At 42.6% G+C, this 18,453-nt stretch overlaps 2 protein-coding genes across 2 annotated transcripts in view; one reads left to right on the forward strand and one right to left on the reverse strand.

Annotated features, from left to right (window-relative positions):
- Nucleotides 1-18,453, forward strand: part of LOC143957199 (uncharacterized) — a 220,478-nt gene that overhangs the window by 104,505 nt on the left and 97,520 nt on the right. The window lies entirely within an intron of this gene.
- On the reverse strand, nucleotides 136-16,599 carry LOC143957127 (oocyte zinc finger protein XlCOF7.1-like). Its single transcript, XM_077467280.1, has 7 exons — nucleotides 16,431-16,599; nucleotides 11,857-12,009; nucleotides 10,325-10,516; nucleotides 10,119-10,242; nucleotides 9,923-10,020; nucleotides 4,782-4,884; nucleotides 136-2,328 (listed from the first exon to the last, which is right to left on the reverse strand). The coding sequence occupies exons 2-7, from the start codon at nucleotides 11,983-11,985 to the stop codon at nucleotides 1,442-1,444; spliced, it is 1,533 nt and encodes a 510-aa protein (XP_077323406.1). The 5' UTR covers nucleotides 11,986-12,009; nucleotides 16,431-16,599; the 3' UTR covers nucleotides 136-1,441.

The following is an 18,453-nucleotide window of genomic DNA, read 5'->3' on the forward strand; positions in this document are numbered from 1 at the left end:
GGCTATCAGACCCGAAAAGCTGTTTTTAAACTGAAACTCTGGGCGAATTATATATATATATATATATATATATATATATATATATATATATATATATATATATATATATATATATATATATAAATGTTGGCTTCCACTTCAGTTGCCTATATACAGTATCTCACAAAAGTGAGTACACCACTCACCTTTTTGTACATATTTTAGTATAACTTTTCATGTGATAACACTGAAGAAATGGCACTTTGCTACAATGTAAAGTAGTGAGGGTACAGCTTGTATAACAGTGTACATTTGCTGTCCACTCAAAATAACTCAACACACAGCCATTAATGCCTAAACCGCTGGCAACAAAAGTGAGTACACCCCTAAGTGAAAATGTCCAACTTGGGCCCAATTAGCCATTTTCCCTCATCTGTGTCATGTGACTCGTTAATGTTACAAGGTCTCAGGTGTGAATGGGGAGCAGGTGTGTTAAATATGGTGTTATCGCTCTCACTCTCTCATACTGGTCACTGGCACCTCATGGCAAAGTACTCTCTGAGTATCTGAAAAAAAAAGAATTGTTGCTCTACATAAAGATAGCCTGGGCTATAAGAAGACTGCAAAGACTCTGAAACTGAGGTGCAGCACGGTGGCCAAGACCATACAGCGGTTTAACAGGACAGGTTCCACTCAGAACAGGCCTCGCCATAGTCGACCAAAGAAGTTGAGTGCATGTGCTCAGAGTTATATCCAGAGTTTGTCTTTGGGAAATAGACGTATGAGGGCTGTCACATAAAAAGATAGAATAAAATATTTACAAAAATGTGAGGGGTGTACTCACCTTTTTGAGATACTGTATGACATTGATGGGTGGATGGGGAGGGTGGGACGAAGGAAGGAAGAGTAGATTCTTTCTTTCCACCTAGCATTAACTTAAAATAAATAGCAGCAAAAGACATTGACAATTTGTTCTTTGCACTTGGAAATGCCTGCAATTCTGCCCCAGACAGTAAATAATCCCCACGGCAAGTACATCTAAAAGAAAGCTCTACCAACAGAAATCAGCAAGTCCCTATTTCAGTCCTCCCATCTGTAAATGCCAGCTGCCTGATGAAGCCATAGAAAGGCAGGAAAACAGTCTTTTTATGAGACAGGCAATTCTAGTAGCCTGACCTCAATACTGTCTAAGTCACTGACCAAGTGATATCTTCTGGGTTAATCACTAATGGAAAAGGAATGGGATGCCCAAAATATATTTTCCTGGCCTGTCACTTCTGTTCTCTTTGGATAAGGCATGCACTATGTGTGAAACATGCATGCTCAGCCCAAACAAGTATCAATGTTTATATCTATATTTTATATCTAGAAATGTATAAGTAGCTTTTATCAGCTGCCTTATCCTGACAAAGGAACAGATATCTTGTTGTGATCAATACACATAGAAGGGGGGCTCCTTTCTTTATGAACATGGCTGATCGTTGATGTGGAGCCTCTCATGTCGGACCAGGCTTGATTTATGGGCAAAGCCTCTACCACAGTGTGGACAAGTGTACAGGTAGTCACCGGTGTGAATTCGTTCATGCTGCAGAAGATTTGCCTTATCAGTAAAGCATTTCCCACATGCCGAGCAGGAATAGGGCTTCTCTCCCGTATGCATTCTTTGGTGTTTTACGAGAAGCATTTTCCATGAGAAACATTTGCCACATTCAGAACAGGAAAACGGCTTCACCCCGGTGTGCCTCCTCAGGTGCGACATTAGATGTCCCCTCTGCGTAAAACACTGACCACATTCCGGACAGGAAAACGGCTTCACGGCCGTGTGAACCCTTTCGTGTATAGCGAGATCAGACTTCTGCCGAAAGCACTTTCCACATTCTGAACAAGAGAATGGCTTATCGTCTATATGAACCTTTTCATGCCGGACGAGAATGGATTTCTGGGTGAAACATTTCCCACATACAGAGCATGAGAATGGCTTCTCTCCAGTGTGGGTTCTCTGGTGTCTAATAAGGAGTGCTTTCCAGGGAAAATATTTCCCACATTCAGTACATGAATAAGGCATTTCCCCAGCATGAGCTGGCCGATTGGTGATAATGTTTGTTCCTCCCATTAAACGAGTTTTACTTACTCTATGAGGAGTATGATGGGTGACAGGAGGTGAGCAGTCTGGAAGCAATCTACCATGTGTTGAGGGGTCAGATAATAGATCTGTGGTGTGAAGATCTGAATGGAGATCTGGGGTAAGGGGGGCTTCCTCTGAAGAACTGGAAGCAATGCCGTTATCTTTTTCACCATCTGGAGCGATAGCGGTGCGTTTATCAGCAATACTCCTGACGTGTCTTCCATCTGGTGGAAATACGATAAGAACATTGGAAATAAGTACACTGTACTTTATACCATCTTGTGTCTCTCTTCTGGACCATGGAGAGTTCACAGCTCTCTAGATACTGAAAAAAAATCTCCACAAGCCCTAAAAAAAGTTTGCGTTTAGAATTATTGCTATAAATTTCCACCACAATTTCCCAGGAGGCCGATACATTTCTATGAAAGTTCAGTGGGGGAAGGTGAGGGGTAATAGATCTCTAGGATATAAACCCTGCCCATTAAAGGGTGGATGTTAAGCAAAGTATCCTAGGTAGTAGGATAATTTAGGGCTTATTCACACTGCCCGAATGCTTAATGCTCTGCCCCCTGTGATGCCACGGACCGCTGCATGCTGGGTTGGTGACGTCACATGGGGGGTGGTGCCACCAGGTGACATCGCCAGTGGCCCCCGCCCCTTAACTATTTAAGAACTATCACAAGGCTGAGCAGGCAGACAGGAGCCTTTGGGTCTAGCGATGGCGGCAGACATTGTGATTGACAATGGATTTAGTGTTTTTTAATAAAAGACTTGTCAAAAACTCATGTGTCTTTACTCTCTTTTTATACTTGTTTGTTAAATGGGTAGGGGTACCATGTACCCCATACTCATTCACATGGGGGTGGGATCTGGGGACCCCCTTTATAAGGGGGCTTCTAGATTCCGATTAGCCCCTTGTTCACAGAAGCCCACAACCACCAGCCAGGGTTGTGGGGAAGAGGCCCCATCAACAGGGGGACAAAGTGCTTTGGGGTGGGGGGGGTCTCCAAAGCACTCACCTATGTTGAGGGCATGAGGCCTGGTATGGTTCGCTCATGTCCCCCTCTCCTGGCCTTCAAGGCAGCATACTCGGATAAGGGTCTGGTATAGATTTTGAGTGGGACCCTATGCCATTTATTTTTTAAATTTTGCCGTGGGAGTTCCCCTCAAAATTCATACTAGACCTAAGGGTTTGGTATGGATTTGAGGGAGACCCCATGCCATTTTTTTTTTTTTGCGTGAGGTTCCTCCTAAAATCCATACTAGACCAGAAAGAACCTAAAATTGATTTAAGCCATTTTTTTTTCACATTTTTTATATTGTTGGCAATGTTTTCTTTTATGTTTAGCTGTCAGCGGGGAACCCCACTAACAGCTGATGAGTCATCCGTTATTAAGGACGAGACGGCCAAATTCCCATCCTGCTCCTTAACAAGCAGCTAATATAAGACGCTGGTGGCTGCCTGCTGCAAAACTCACATCTGAACGGCATCTAACTTGCAGCTGAACCCCTGAACAGCTGCTTTGGAAATTCACAGAGAAAACTGAGGGGAAATTTGCACCGGACTTGTGTGAACCTAGCCTCTAATGTTTCCTCAAAGCTGAACTCCTCCATGCCTCTATGTGATCCATGGCTGATCAGGGATGAAATCCCTTTATAAGCAATAGTGTCATAAATGGGTTTCATTCATGAAAGCTTGTGATCTGTGATTGACTATAGAAAATCAAATGGTACAGGGTGCTATGATTGGCCCAGGTACCATGTGATAGCTGTGGACCAATCACAGCATCACAACACTAAGCAAAACGGGAATATTCTAATCATGTGATTGCTATGACCAATAATAGCAAACAAATGATACCCCAGCCGCTCACAGAAGCTGGGTAACAAGCACCCTGATCCATGGGAAAGTAAATGTACTGTGACAGGGTGGCAAGTGGTTAAAGTGCACAAAGTGATAGTTCATTGATGTCTCCATGCAACAACACAGTGTGTTGCACTACTGCGCAGTGACATGCAGTGCCTACCTGTGCACTACGCAGCTCACTGCACCACACCCCTTGGCTGCATTTTAGTGCAAACAGGGCACATAGAAAGCATTTTTTTCTATGTGCCCTAGTGGTGATTGGTGTTTATCCAATGTGCGGGAAAATGGCAGTCACTGCACTTTGGGGCTGATTTACTAAAGGCAAATCCACTTTGCACTACAAGTGCACTCAAATTGCACTTGGAAGTGCAGTCGCTGTAGATCTGAGGGGAAGCTCTGAAATGAGGAGAAGCTCTGCTGATTTTATCATCCAATCATGTGCAAGCAAAAATGCATTTTTTTTTATTTTCCTTGCATGTACCCCTCAGATCTACAGTGACCGCACTTCCAAGTGTGTTTGCAGTTAAAAGTGGAATTACCTTTAGTAAATATCCCCCTATGTGTGAACAATTCCTTTAGGTTTTCTGAAGGTAAAAAAAGATCAATTGCTTCTAGACATTCCATTTGGATTACCTTACTAATGATTTTCTTTTACCTTCTATAAGAGTTTAATATAGGCTGATGGTCCCACTACATACTGTCGCCCCATTACTGTCTACTAACAGAGGAGGGGGGAGAAGAAGAGATTGTTGTAGTGACTGATCAAGGAGAATCTGGGGCTCTTCTCTGGATTTAGTGTTTATTACTCACCTGTGCTGATCTTTGGATGAATTTCCTTACACAGCTCATCACCCCTTATATATGTCTCTTCATCATTTAGGTCTTCCACCTTTATAATAATCAGGTTTTCACCCTAGGTAAGTCAAAAAAACACAAAGATGTCATGTTTATCGAATATGTTTACACATATTAATATCCACTCATATTTTCAAAATTAGTTTTTTCCTAAGCAATTACTTAGAAGAGCTTAATGTTATCATTTCAAGCTGAAATAAAGAAAAAAAGCTAATTCAAAGAAAACCTATGGTTGGACTTTAAAGGCACAACAAACACTAGGCGTACAAAAAATGACTTAATATTTATTGAAAAAATACATAAAGTATAACGACCAGGGACATTAAAGAAATAATAAAAATCACATATACTTCCATTTTGTGGCTTTTTTTGTGACTCAAGGATCCTCTTTGATTTGTACACCATGGTCTATGGCATATTCCATCTCCCATCTAATCTCCCCTGTTCAACAAGTTATGATGATCAGCCCACAGGTGGCCTCGGCTGTATTGAGCCGTTTTGCCCCTGAGCTTTTCCATATGTTTTTCTTTATTGGAAACCATTTTTTGTCTAATCACTGATTGACTAATACGTATTTACGTGACCCCCTTGCAAGATAGTGAGATCCCTCTCCTCTTTGCAACCACTGAACCCCATATGTGTCCTGAAGAAGTGTACAACGAAATGCGTAGACGCATGAGGGCTCATATCATGTATCGATTTTTATCTGTATATGTGATTTTTATTATTTCTTTCATGTCTCTGGTCGTTATACTTTATGCATTTTTTCAATAAATATTAAAGTGGTGTTGCCACCAAAAAATAAAAAAGTGATTAAAAATCTTTAAAAAAAATAAAAAATAAAATAATTGGAAAAAAATTTTTTTTACTCACCTCTAAATACCTGTCTGCCTTCTTCCTTGCCCGGGCTGGTGACGTCACTTCCCTTCGCGCCGCACAGTCCTCTGGGACCTGTCAGGTGTCCCAGATGACTGCGCGGTGTATCACGGTGCCCTGCGCCGCTCGCGCATGCGCAGTGGGTGCCCGGCTGTGAAGCCACAGCCTGGTGCCCACAGTACAAATGACGGTGCAGCGAGCGGAGCAGGCAACGAGGGGGGGGCTTCGTTCCCTCACATCGCTGGACCCTGGGACAGGTAAGTGTCCGATTATTAAAAGTCAGCAGCTGCAGTATTTGTAGCTGCTGACTTTTAATTTTTTTTTATTTATTTTTTTAGGGGCACCCCACTTTAAGTTTTTATTTTTGTACTCCCAGTGTTTGTTGTGCCTTTAAAGTCTGACCATAGGTTTTCTATGAATAAAATTTTTTTCTTTATTTCCCCAATATCTACGGAAGAGGCAATGAGAGTGCTTTTTCTTTATTTATTCATTTCAAGCTGAACTCCAGGCAAACAGCCACACAGTTAACACACATACAGTGGGCCAAAAAAAGTATTTAGACAGCCACCAATTGTGCAAGTTCTCCCACTTAAAAAGATGAGAGAGGCCTGTAATTGTCATCATAGGTATACCTCAACTATGAGAGACAAAATGTGGAAACAAATCCAGACAATCACATTGTCTGCTTTTTGAAAGAATTTATTTGCAAATTATGGTGGAAAATAAGTATTTGGTCGCCTACAAATAAGCAAGATTTCTGTCCTCTGTCCATTACCTGTATTAATAGAACCTGTTTGAACTTGTTATCAGTATAAAAGACACCTGTCCACAACCTCAAACAGTCACACTCCAAACTCCACTATGGTGAAGACCAAAGAGCTGTCGAAGGACACCAGAAACAAAATTGTAGACCTGCACCAGGCTGGGAAGACTGAATCTGCAATAGGCAAGCAGCTTGGTGTGAAGAAATCAACTGTGGGAGCAATAATTAGAAAATGGAAGACATACAAGACCACTGATAATCTCCCTCGATCTGGGGCTCCACACAAGATCTCACCCGTGGGGTCAAAATGATCGCAAGAACGGTGAGCAAAAATCCCAGAACCACACGGGGGGACCTAGTGAATGACCTGCAGAGAGCTGGGACCAACGTAACAAAGGCTACCATCAGTAACACACTATGCCACCAGGGACTCAGATCCTGCAGTGCCAGATGTGTCCCCCTGCTTAAGCCAGTACATGTCTGGGCCTGTCTGAGGTTTGCTAGAAAGCATTTGGATGATCCAGAAGAGGAATGGGAGAATGTCATATGGTCAGATGAAAACCAAAGTAGAACTGTTTGGTAAAAACACAACTCGTCGTGTTTGGAGGAGAGAGAAGGCTGAGTTGCAACCAAAGAACACCATACCTACTGTGAAGCATGGGGGTGACAAAATCATGCTTTGGGGCTGTTTATCTGCAAAGGGAACAGAACGACTGATCCGTGTACAGGAAAGAATGAATGGGGCAGTGTATCATGAGATTGTGAGTGCAATGTGATTGTCTGGATTTGTTTCCACATTTTGTCTCTCATAGTTGAGGTATACCTATGATGACAATTACAGGCCTCTCTCATATTTTTAAGTGGGAGAACTTGCATAATTGGTGGCTGACTAAATACTTTTTTGCCCCACTGTATATGAGAGCTGTTTGTCCATCCAGTCCTGAGCTTTACATAGCTCCAGCTCCTTGTGCACATTCTCCTTCCCTCTTTCTGAGCTCTGCTCTATAGGGACTTCAAGAAGCGGGTACTTACACTACTAGCATTTAAATAAAATATTTTAAAGTATGCATTGTTAAATGCAGAGCTGAATTAATTCTTGTCTTGGTCCCTGGTTTTTCAGGAACTTGACTAATAGGTGAAATCTAATGGCCAATATGTACAGTATCTCACAAAAGTGAGTACACCCCTCACATTTGTATAAATATTTTATTATATCTTTTCATGTGACAACACTGAAGAAATTACACTTTGCTATATTTTTAAGCAGTGAGTGTGCAGCTTGTATAACAGTGTAAATTTGCTGTCCCCTCTAAATAACTCAACACACAGCCATTAATGTCTAAATCGCTGCCAACAAAAGTGAGTACACCCCTAAGTGAAAATGTCCAAATTGGGCCCAAAGTGTCAATATTATGTGGGGCCACCATTATTTTCCAGCACTGCCTTAACCCTCTTGGGCATGGAGTTGACCAGAGCTTCACAGGCTGCCACTGGTGTCCTCTTCCACTCCTCCATGACCACATCACGGAGCTGGTGGATGTTAGAGACCTTGTCCTCCTCTTCCATTTGAGGATGCCCCCCAGATACTCAATAGGTTTTAGGTCTGAAGACATGCTTGGCCAGTCCATCACCTTTACCCTCAGCTTCTTTAGCAAGGCAGTGGCTGTCTTGGAGGTGTGTTTGGGTCGTTATCATGTTGGAATAATGCCACGTGGCCCAGTCCCCGAAGGGAGGGCATTATGCTCAGTATGTCACAGTACATGTTGGCATTCATAGTTCCCTCAATGCGCTCCCCAGTGCCGGTGTTCTGCCTAATAGAGTCCGGCCATCCATATGTGTCCGTTCCGTACTGCGCATGCGCAGTACGGAGCAGACGAAGCTTCGGAAAATCTCCGAAGCTGAACGGCGCCTGCGCCGCGAGTGGAGGAGGTAGCCCCACTATCCAAGCGGACATAGGGTTTAGAATTTTAGAGGGCCCCTCGCGGGCGAGCTTCGCTCGCCACGCTTCGGGCTCGGCCTCGCTGCGCTCGGCTCTTTTTTATTCTAACTCTATGTCCACTTGGATAGTGGGGATAGAACCTGGACTCACGGCGCAGGCGCCGTTCGTCCTCTGCAATTTTCGGAATCTGTGCTCCTGTGTACTGCGCATGCGCAGTACGCAGGGGACAGCATCTGATGGAGGACCCTATTTCACAAGACACCGGCAGCACTCGCGCAGCCCCAGACCATGACACTCCCACCACTACGCTTGACTGTAGGAAAGACACACTTGTCTTTGTACCCCTCACCTGGTTGCCGCCACACATGCTTGACATCATCTGAACCATTAGGGGTGTACTCACTTTTGTTGCCAACGGTTTAGACATTAATGGCTGGGTGTTGAGTTATTTTGAGGGGACAGGAAATTTACACTGTTATACAAGCTGTACACTCACTACTTTACATTGTAGCAAAGTGCCATTTCTTCAGTGTTGTCACATGAAAAAATATAATAAAATATTTACAAAAACCATGAGGGGTGTATTCACTTTTTGAGATACTGTATTTATTTACTGTAAGCTTTACAGCCTAACCTTAGTATTGGCCTTTGTATATATTCCCCCTTCTTTTTCAAGAGATGCTCTGCAGATCCTGTTGTCCTGACAAACCTGACCTCCCATTGTTGATAATGGGGAACTTGAACTGTTATCGTGACCCTACCTGAGATAGACACCCCTTGATCTCTCAGCCTTGGGGGACCAGATGTAAGGTTCCTGGGAGATTACTGTCAGAGGTGGAGATGCTGGATTTATGGTGCTATACATTTCCCCATACTAAGAAATGTTCTTGTTTTTCTAAGACCCATTTATCATTATCTCCAATGGATCTTTGTGTGGGCAATGTGGAGTGCAAGATTATTCCCCATTGGTGTTGGAGCTTTTCACCCGTCTTCTGAAAGACCTCCCTAGCCTACTTTGGAAACCTAATGCCTACTGGCTATAGTTGTTTCCATATCTTGATCACATTGTACAACAAATAACTACCTTTTTTTCTAAATCATGCCTCCTATGGGGATACCCTTCAAAAATGGGAGATGTTTAAGGTGTCCCTTAGGGGGCTTATTACAGCTGAGATACAGGCTGTGAAGGAATGATCATCTGAGCTATTTTCTCATATGGAAGACCAGGAGCAGCAGTATGAACCTGCTTATATTGTTCACAACATTGATTCCACTCCAAAGGCCTTGATGTCGGCTCAGGATTCTCTGGAACGTCTGTATACCTCTGCTGAGGAACATAAATGCTTTTTCAATAAGGTCAACTTTTGGCCAAAATTGCCCAATCCCAACAGGCCTCTCTGGCCATAGGTACTAATTGTAGCAAATCTGGCAGGATTAGTAATGCCCCTGATTTAATTAATTCTTCTCTTTTAAATCTGCCTGGAGTTCTGCTTTAATAAGACCCTCAATTCCAACTACCTGATCATCCGGAGAATGGTCGTGGTTTTCTTTTGTAGAATCCTGGCAATACAGAGGACGGGGACATCTCTCTGGGGTATTTTTGTTACTGGATCCATCTGTAGGAAACACACACTGGCTGAATATAATTACTCTAGGTCTATATATCGGGCAATATGTTTACTTAGGAGGATCTATAGTACTCTTGTCCTCTTACCAGCTGATATGAGAGGCAACGGGTTATCCATTATTGTGTCCTTGTAGAGATCCTTGTGTCCTTCTACATACTCCCACTCCTCCATGGAGAAATAGACAGTGACATCCTGACACCTTATAGGAACCTGACACACACAATCACAGTGATCACCTGGACACATCCCTTCTGTTACTGGATAATGTCCCATATCTCCCATAACCGCTCACCTCTCCCGTCAGCAGTTTAATAATGTTGTTGATGACTTCTAAAATCTTTTTCTCTTTGTTTTTCTCCACTATTAGGGAAGGAGGTAGAAGTTCCTTGGTGGGGCCCTGGCTCCTCTTCCAATGTGCTGATGCATAGGGATGGAAGCTGGTTTTCATACACTCACAGGCTGTCTTTTTTACTACTGTGTAATCCTGGACATTCAAAATAAAGAAAATAATGAACAGTGGGAAAGTGATAAGCAAGATAATACTGCTGATGGGTGGGCAGGACACAAGTTTTCCAAAAGGATAGCTGAGATAGATGAAAAAATATTTGGACAAAAAGATGGAAATCATAGAAAATTTAAACAGGACAGATGTAGAATGAGAAGACAAGACTTGCCAATGGGTGAAGGCAGATAACAGTGGCCAACAAGACCCATACAGGTAAATTAGACTTATCAATGGGTTAACTGGAAGCATAAAGTCAGAGGAGATTGACCAACAGGAGGAAGAGGAGAAAGACCAATGGAAGGCATACATAAAAGGAAAATGGCCAATAGAAGGTGTGAAAAGAATGAAGAAAAGAAATCATGAAGAAAGGGAAGACTTGCCAACAGTAGGCACAGGGGACTGACTGGAAGGCATAAAGAAGAATGGAAGGCATAAAGAACAAGAGAATGGCCAAAAAGGAGGTGTGAAGGAAGAGAAGACTGACCGACAGGAGGTGTCGAGGGACAGGATACTGACAAATGGGAGGCGTGAAAGAAAAAACAACCAACCAACAGAAGGAGCGAAGGAAGAGGAGACTGACCCATGGGAGGAGCGAAGGAAGAGGAGACAAGGAGAATGACCACGAGTGAAGGAAAAGGAGACTGACCCATGGGAAGAGCGAAGGAAGAGGAGACAAGGAAAATGACCACGAGTGAAGGAAAAGGAGACTGACCCATGGGAGGAGCGAAGGAAGAGGAGACAAGGAAAATGACCAGGAGTGAAGGAAAAGGAGACTGACCCATGGGAGGAGCGAAGGAAGAGGAGACAAGGAAAATGACCAGGAGTGAAGGAAAAGGAGACTGACCCATGGGAGGAGCGAAGGAAGAGGAGACAAGGAAAATGACCAGGAGTGAAGGAAAAGGAGACTGACCCATGGGAGGAGCGAAGGAAGAGGAGACAAGGAAAATGACCAGGAGTGAAGGAAAAGGAGACTGACCCATGGGAGGAGCGAAGGAAGAGGAGACAAGGAAAATGACCAGGAGTGAAGGAAAAGGAGACTGACCCATGGGAGGAGCGAAGGAAGAGGAGACAAGGAAAATGACCAGGAGTGAAGGAAAAGGAGACTGACCCATGGGAGGAGTAAAGAAAGAGGAGGGTGTGAAAGATGAGGTGTCGGTGGGTCATTCCTAGAATCCCTCACTTCTCCGGTCATATTATTAAAAGTCATAAGAGTGAAGTCATACGAGGCTTCTGGAATCACTCACATCTCCCTTCAGGTCTGTATTTTATTATTATAGATTGGAGTAAGGACAATGTGACATTTCCAGAATTCCTCTTACCTCTCCGGTCAACAGGTAGATAATCTCCATGGTGAGGTTCAAGATACTCTTTGTCACTTTCTTCCTTTCTTTGTATATTCTCTCGGTCAATATCTTTCTCTCCTGGTCCGTTCTATTTGGATCAGTCATGACTGAGAAAACAAACTCTGGTACCTATGAAAGTACCTCCTCGTTAATTTTCAGCAAATCTAATCAGGTAATGCAACAAAGCATGACAAAAGAAGAATTATAAATAAAAGCATATACAAGTGCATCTCAAAAATTTAAATATCAAAAAGTTTATTTATTTCAGTAATTCAATTCAAAAAGTGAAACTCATATATTTTATATAGATTCATTACACACAACTGCACTTTGAAAAGTGCACAGTCTACTTGCCTTTAGTAAATCAATGAGTCTACAATATTGAACCTTTTTCACAATCTTCTATTTTTCTGATATTGAATTTTGGGTTTTCACTAGCTGTAAGCCATAATCATCAACATTGAAACAAAGAAATGCTTAAAATATATTACCCTGTGTGTAATGAATCTATATAATATACAAGTTTCACTTTCTGAATTGAATTACTGAAATAAATTAACTTTATGACGATATTCCATTTTTTTTAGATGCACCTGTATTTGGCTAGTGAACAATGTGACCACCTTACATACATGTTTATTTAAAACAATAAACTTTGTTAGAGTTTACAGCCAGTATGCAGAATCAACAGAGGTAGGCAAGAAATAAAGTGCCATACAGCCCTTCATACATAACATCACCATAGAAAAAAAACTGAAGCTCCATAGGGCCCAAGTACTGTACATGTGAAAAAACCCTACATCTACATTAGGCATGGCCCCACCATTCCGTGGCTGAATAGTCATTGCCCTTTCCAACCGTAATAGCCTAAGTGAAAATGAAATAGGTGTATCCCAAAGGCCAAACCATACTTGTCCCAACAAAATATCTATGGAAGGAAAGTAGCCCCTTATGGAAAGGGTCGATGAAGTCAAAAAGATACGTACATACATGTTATTAAAGAGGAAGTAAACTCTCTCACGCTGATGCTTCTTTTCATTTAGTCCATTATAATAAGTCATTATCAGACTATAGCCACTGTAATCCAGCCCAAATCACATATTACTTACTGTTTAAAGAAACTTTAAAAAACTTGTTTCCAGAGGTTAGGCAGCACCATCTTAAGTATTGTTTTCTGAGTCCACAGTAGAGTGTATTTCCGCCCTTACATTGAGCACTTCCTGTACTGTTAACCAAGCCTCCTTCTCAATCCAATGTTTCTATGGCAACCCTGCTTCCCTGTTCATAGCTTACTTGTTTATTTCATAGTATTAACTTGTGCCAATGTCTAATGTTTGCCTTTGTCAAACTTATCAGCTTCAGCTGATAAGACTGCAGTAATGGCCAAGTTTAGACTGTATGTGAGGTCACATGGTCACAAGGAGGAAGCTCTGAGTGATTACCAGAGTTCAGTGTTGTGCTGTAGGAAGTCCTGATAACAGATAGATAAAGCACATAGAGTGTGCCGTAAATTAGGGGAGATCTGGGCATGCTCAGTGACTTCATTCTACAGAACAACAAGGATTACAACAATACTAAGCAAGTAAGGAGATATCTACAAGCAGTGTTCATTAGGGTTTTTTATGCTGATTTACATGGGACAAAGTTGTGGGGGAGGGTTTACAACCACTTTTAAGTGGAAGTAAACTCCCCTATCGTTTTCAGCCAAGGAAGCTGCCATCTTTGCCTCTGTTTAATCTACAACTGCTATGGTGCTGCACATGTGATTCGTTATGACACCAGCCATTGGATGGTTTGATAGTTTGGCTGAGAGCACAGCCAATGTGCAGTTAGCATTCCCGGCATGCCTTTTTTTTTTTAACTGTTTAAATCGATGGGTTTACATCCACTTTAAAACTGAGCTTTTCTTATGCTCACAAATCTCAAACTCTCCCTATCATTTTTAGAGCAGTGGTTTTCAACCATTATGGCCAACACACTCCTCCAAAAGTCTCCCCCAAGTTCTTTAGCCATGGAGTGTCTTGCTGTGTTCTACATAATCCCCAAGTTCAGGTAATCCCTAAAAATGTATCATCTCAAAAGCTATTTCAGATAAGTAATGTTAACTATGACAACTGTTCCCTAACTTCACCCTTCTACTGCCATGCACTTCAACTTTTTTGAAATGTTTTTTCTTCCTTTTAGCCCTAAATTCTTCAACTCTCTGTGGTCTCCTCTCTACTCACGTCATGCAAAGTTAGGAGAATATTCATAAAAACTGAATCCCTCTGCTGCAAAATATGTTCCAACACTGAAAGCTGACCTAAAAGATCTGTTTTTTTTCCCTGAAAACACTTATGCACTTTAGGTGATAGTCAGTTGTCCTTTGTTGGTGCCTTCATCCTAAATCAGCTCTGTGTCCAGCCCCAAACATATTTCACCCAGCATATACCAGGTTGTTTGAAGTGTCAGATTGTTTAAAATGGAGCAATGTGAGGAAGCCATCATGTTTGTATCAAGAGCCTGGTAGCAAAACGGAAATACTCTATAAAAGAAAAAAACACAGATTTATGGACTATGTGGCATTAGCGTTTCTCTAGGGAATGATGGGTGTACCTTAGGATCCAAAATTGTTTTCCTGGAGCTGGAGCCAGCAAGGCCAGCATACATGTGGTAGTAGCTTCACCCAACTTCCACCGACAGGGAACGTACAAAGCTATAAAGAGTTAACGCCCACACAACAGCCCATTCCTAAAAAGTTAATTCTAATGGCCCACTATATGAATGGGCTCCAGCCAACAGAATTGCTGTATGTTCGACCTGCGGTACCTGGACGAAAAACAAGCTCTGGACTGCTGCACTCTTCAGAAGACCACTTTCTTTTATTGGAAAATCTGTGTTTGTTGAGCTGTGATGTGATTTTCCACTTTCTTATAAGATGGAATTTCCTTAAGCGTCCCACCCTAGTAGCTACTTATTGATCTACCACATGTATGCTGCCATGTTGGTGTGATAACAACAGAAAATTGTATCAAATTTTTACCATGATTTTAAATTATGACTATTAGTCATTTTAAAGTGACCATGCCATTTAATCAATTATTTGTAGGTTTTAGCCCTTGTACACACGGTCGGACATTCCGACGGAAAATGTCCGATCGGACCGTGTTGTCAGATAATCCGACCATGTGTGGGCTCCATCGGACTGTTTCCATCGGAATATCGGACCGACAAAGTTTTAGAGCTGGGCTATAAAATTTTCCGACAACATGATCCGATCGGACTTGGTCAGATCGTTTGTAGAGAATTCCGATCGGACAAAGTGCCACGCATGCTCAGATCAAATTCCTAGACCAAAGCTATTGGCTACTAGCCTGAACGTAGTCCCGTCGTAACTAAATTACATCATCACGTTACGAACGATCGGATTTTCCGACAACTTTGATCCGACCGTGTGTATGCAACACCAGTTTCGGACAAAATCCGACAGATTTTGTTGTCAGAATGTCCGACCGTGTGTACAAGGGCTAATAATGATTGATTTGATTCACATCACAACTTCATTGATTCCTTTCTTTATATGATTTATGGTTTTGCTCATCATCATCACTGCCCCACACATGCAATGCATGGCATCATGGCTGCATGGCATGCAGCCATGATGCCATGCATTGTATGTGTGGGGCAGTGTGATGAGCAAAATCATAACTAAAATCATCCAAAAAGGTGTCAATGAAGTTGTGTGATGTGAATGTACATGTGTGTGTACTCTACTTACACCCAGTCTATACGTTCTGTGCTGACACTCACCTGTCCCACAATCCAGCGTCGTAGCCACCCCAACCCTCCGTTCTCTCCCCAGCCTTTCCACTGCGCTGGCAATACTACTGTGGGCATCTGGCTGTGACAGCTTGCAGTTTCACAGCCGGCTGCGCATGTCTCACTCAGCTGGACCTGCGATGTGTCCCAGAAGATTGCAGGGAGGAAGGCCCAAGCGGAAATGGGAGCTCGTCAGTAATCGTGATGCATCGCGGAATTGAATTGTTGACCAGATAATCGTAATCAAATCGAACCGTGAGACCAGTGAATATGCGCACCTCTACTACCCACTGTACTTCTTTATAAGGGTCTCATATGTCCATTGACACCTACCGCTCCATAGACGGCAATGGATAGTTTGGTCGGGTCTGCCTTTAAGACCCGATCTTAAAGTGGTTGTAAACCCTCAATATACATAGTAAAGGGACTATCCTCAGGTGATACACAGGGATGAAACAATATAAAGAACAGAGCTGAGGCTGTCAATCAGCTGGACCTCCCTCCCCGTCACCTTTGGTCTCTTGGTGTCAGGAAAACTTGTCAGAAGTGACTCAGCAGCAGACAAAAGTGACACTTAGTGCTCTGGATTAGACAAGTACACACTTTTAAAGTTTATGTGACCAGAGTTCCGCTTTAAAGAAGCTCTGCTCATAGCTTGCATTCTGTAGTAAATATGCCCAAGCAACCTTCTATGTACAAAAACAATCCTACAAAATCCCAGAGTTCGAATGCATTCAAGAACTTGGATATACCTTTTGCAGATGCCTCAGCTCACTCACTCACTGGCTGCACTGTAGAAGTAAATACACAATGGATAAAGCAGAAGTATATAGCAGCTGTAGTCTCCTTCCAATTTCAGTTTTTTTGCTGGGCCACAACAAAATGGTTCCAGCTTAGCTTCCAATAATGTGCACTACAACAAAATGGAGATCCATTTCTCTAGTACCAGTCCTCGCTGGAACCAGTTTGCGCAGCCACTCTACGTGACGCCAGTGTATGGAAAGCGGATATTCGCCAGCAGAGGGCGCAGGTCGGCGCTCTCCTTCTCGTGTTCTAAAGGTAAAACTGGTTCAGTCCCCCTCAAGGAAGTGCTATAGTGTAGTGTAAACCCGGAAGTGGTACATAGTAGTCATATAACTCTTTGAGACTGACATTTTTTTGTAGCACGCTTCGTACAAGCTTCCTTAAAAATATGATAATTAATAGCTCTAACATTTAAGCTTGAACTAGTTTTCCTAAAAGTAGGTCGGAGTTCAAAATATTGTTTATTTTTTTTTGTTATAGCAATAGGTGTCTGAAGCTCGGCGGCCATTTTGTTGTATACCGGAAGAAAAAGCAAACAGTATAAGAGAATCCTCCTGGTGTGGGTAAGAGGCTGGTGACACTGCAGATTAAGAAGGAGAATGTAATAATTATTATTATTATTATTCACGATTTATATAGCGCCAACAGTTTACGCAGCACTTTACAATGTACAGGGGGGACAACACAATTCGGCATCGGTGTGCTGCCCTTGTACCAAATAATCATTCTGAATGATCATTCTACCTACTGATCACCAACACTGGAACACTCCATCTACCCTTTGACCACCTACACTGGAGTATTCTACTTACTGACCACCATCACTGGAGCATTCGTTTACCTATTGACCACCAACACTGGAGTATTCTATGCAATGACCATCAACGCTGGCGTATTCTATACACTGACCACCAACGCTGGCGTATTCTATACACTGACTACCAACGCTGGCGTATTCTATACACTGACCACCAACGCTGGGGTATTCTATACACTGACCACCAACGCTGGGGTATTCTACCCACTGACCACTATCACTGGAGTAATCTTCTATCCACTAACCACCAACACTGGAGTATTTTATCCACTGACCACCAATGCTGAAGTATTCTATCCACTGGCCACCAACACTGGAGTATTTTAAATACTGACCACCAACACTAGGGCATTCTTCCTTCCACTGACCACCAACACTAGGGCATTCTTCCTTCCACTGACCACCAACACTGGGGCATTCTTCCTTCCACTGACCACCAACACTGGGGCATTCTTCCTTCCACTGACCACCAACACTGGGGCATTCTTCCTTCCACTGACCACCAACACTAGGGCATTCTTCCTTCCACTGACCACCAACACCGGGGCATTCTTCCTTCCACTGACCACCAACACTGGGGCATTCTTCCTTCCACTGACCACCAACACCGGGGCATTCTTCCTTCCACTGACCACCAACACCGGGGCATTCTTCCTTCCACTGACCACCAACACTGGGGCATTCTTCCTTCCACTGACTACCAACACTGAGGCATTCTTCCTTCCACTGACCACTAGCACCAGGGCATTCTTCCTTCCATTTACCACTAATAAATTCTTCCACACAATGACCACCAACTCATATTATTTAATGTAGCCATCCTGCAATAAAATATTGTTTCTTCAAATAGCCTTTAACAGATGGAGGTTGGTAAAATTTTAGATCTCATAAGTATTAACTGGATTAAGAAATAACAAGGGTACAGAACATATAATGTTGTCTCTATATCTCTTCCGAGGTATATGGTAAGTTCTATTTTCTGTAGTGCAGTGAGCCAGCAGAGGTCTTCACTTGCAGGTGTCACCCCTATAATGTCATATCCACCAAAATATAGACAATTTAATTTATACAACTTTGTGTGAATTTCCAGGAGAAAATGGTCTGATTTCTTAGTAGTAATCTTTTCATCTATTGCACTACAAACTTTTCGGAAT

The sequence above is a fragment of the Lithobates pipiens genome, unplaced genomic scaffold, assembly GCF_037356315.1.
Source record: "Lithobates pipiens isolate NorthernLeopardFrog02 unplaced genomic scaffold, aLitPip1_a1.2 Scaffold_51, whole genome shotgun sequence".
Taxonomy (NCBI): Eukaryota; Metazoa; Chordata; class Amphibia; order Anura; family Ranidae; genus Lithobates; species Lithobates pipiens.

Excerpts from the sequence above, each read along its gene's own strand:
- LOC143957127 (XM_077467280.1), bottom strand. The coding sequence starts at position 11,985 with ATGACTGATCCAAATAGAACGGACCAGGAGAGAAAGATATTGACCGAG. Across the intron at positions 10,517-11,856 it reads TCTACCTGTTGACCGGAGAG|GATTACACAGTAGTAAAAAA; the intron begins GTAAGAGGAATT and ends TTGAATGTCCAG. Across the intron at positions 10,021-10,118 it reads GTTGCCTCTCATATCAGCTG|ATGGATCCAGTAACAAAAAT; the intron begins GTAAGAGGACAA and ends TGTTTCCTACAG.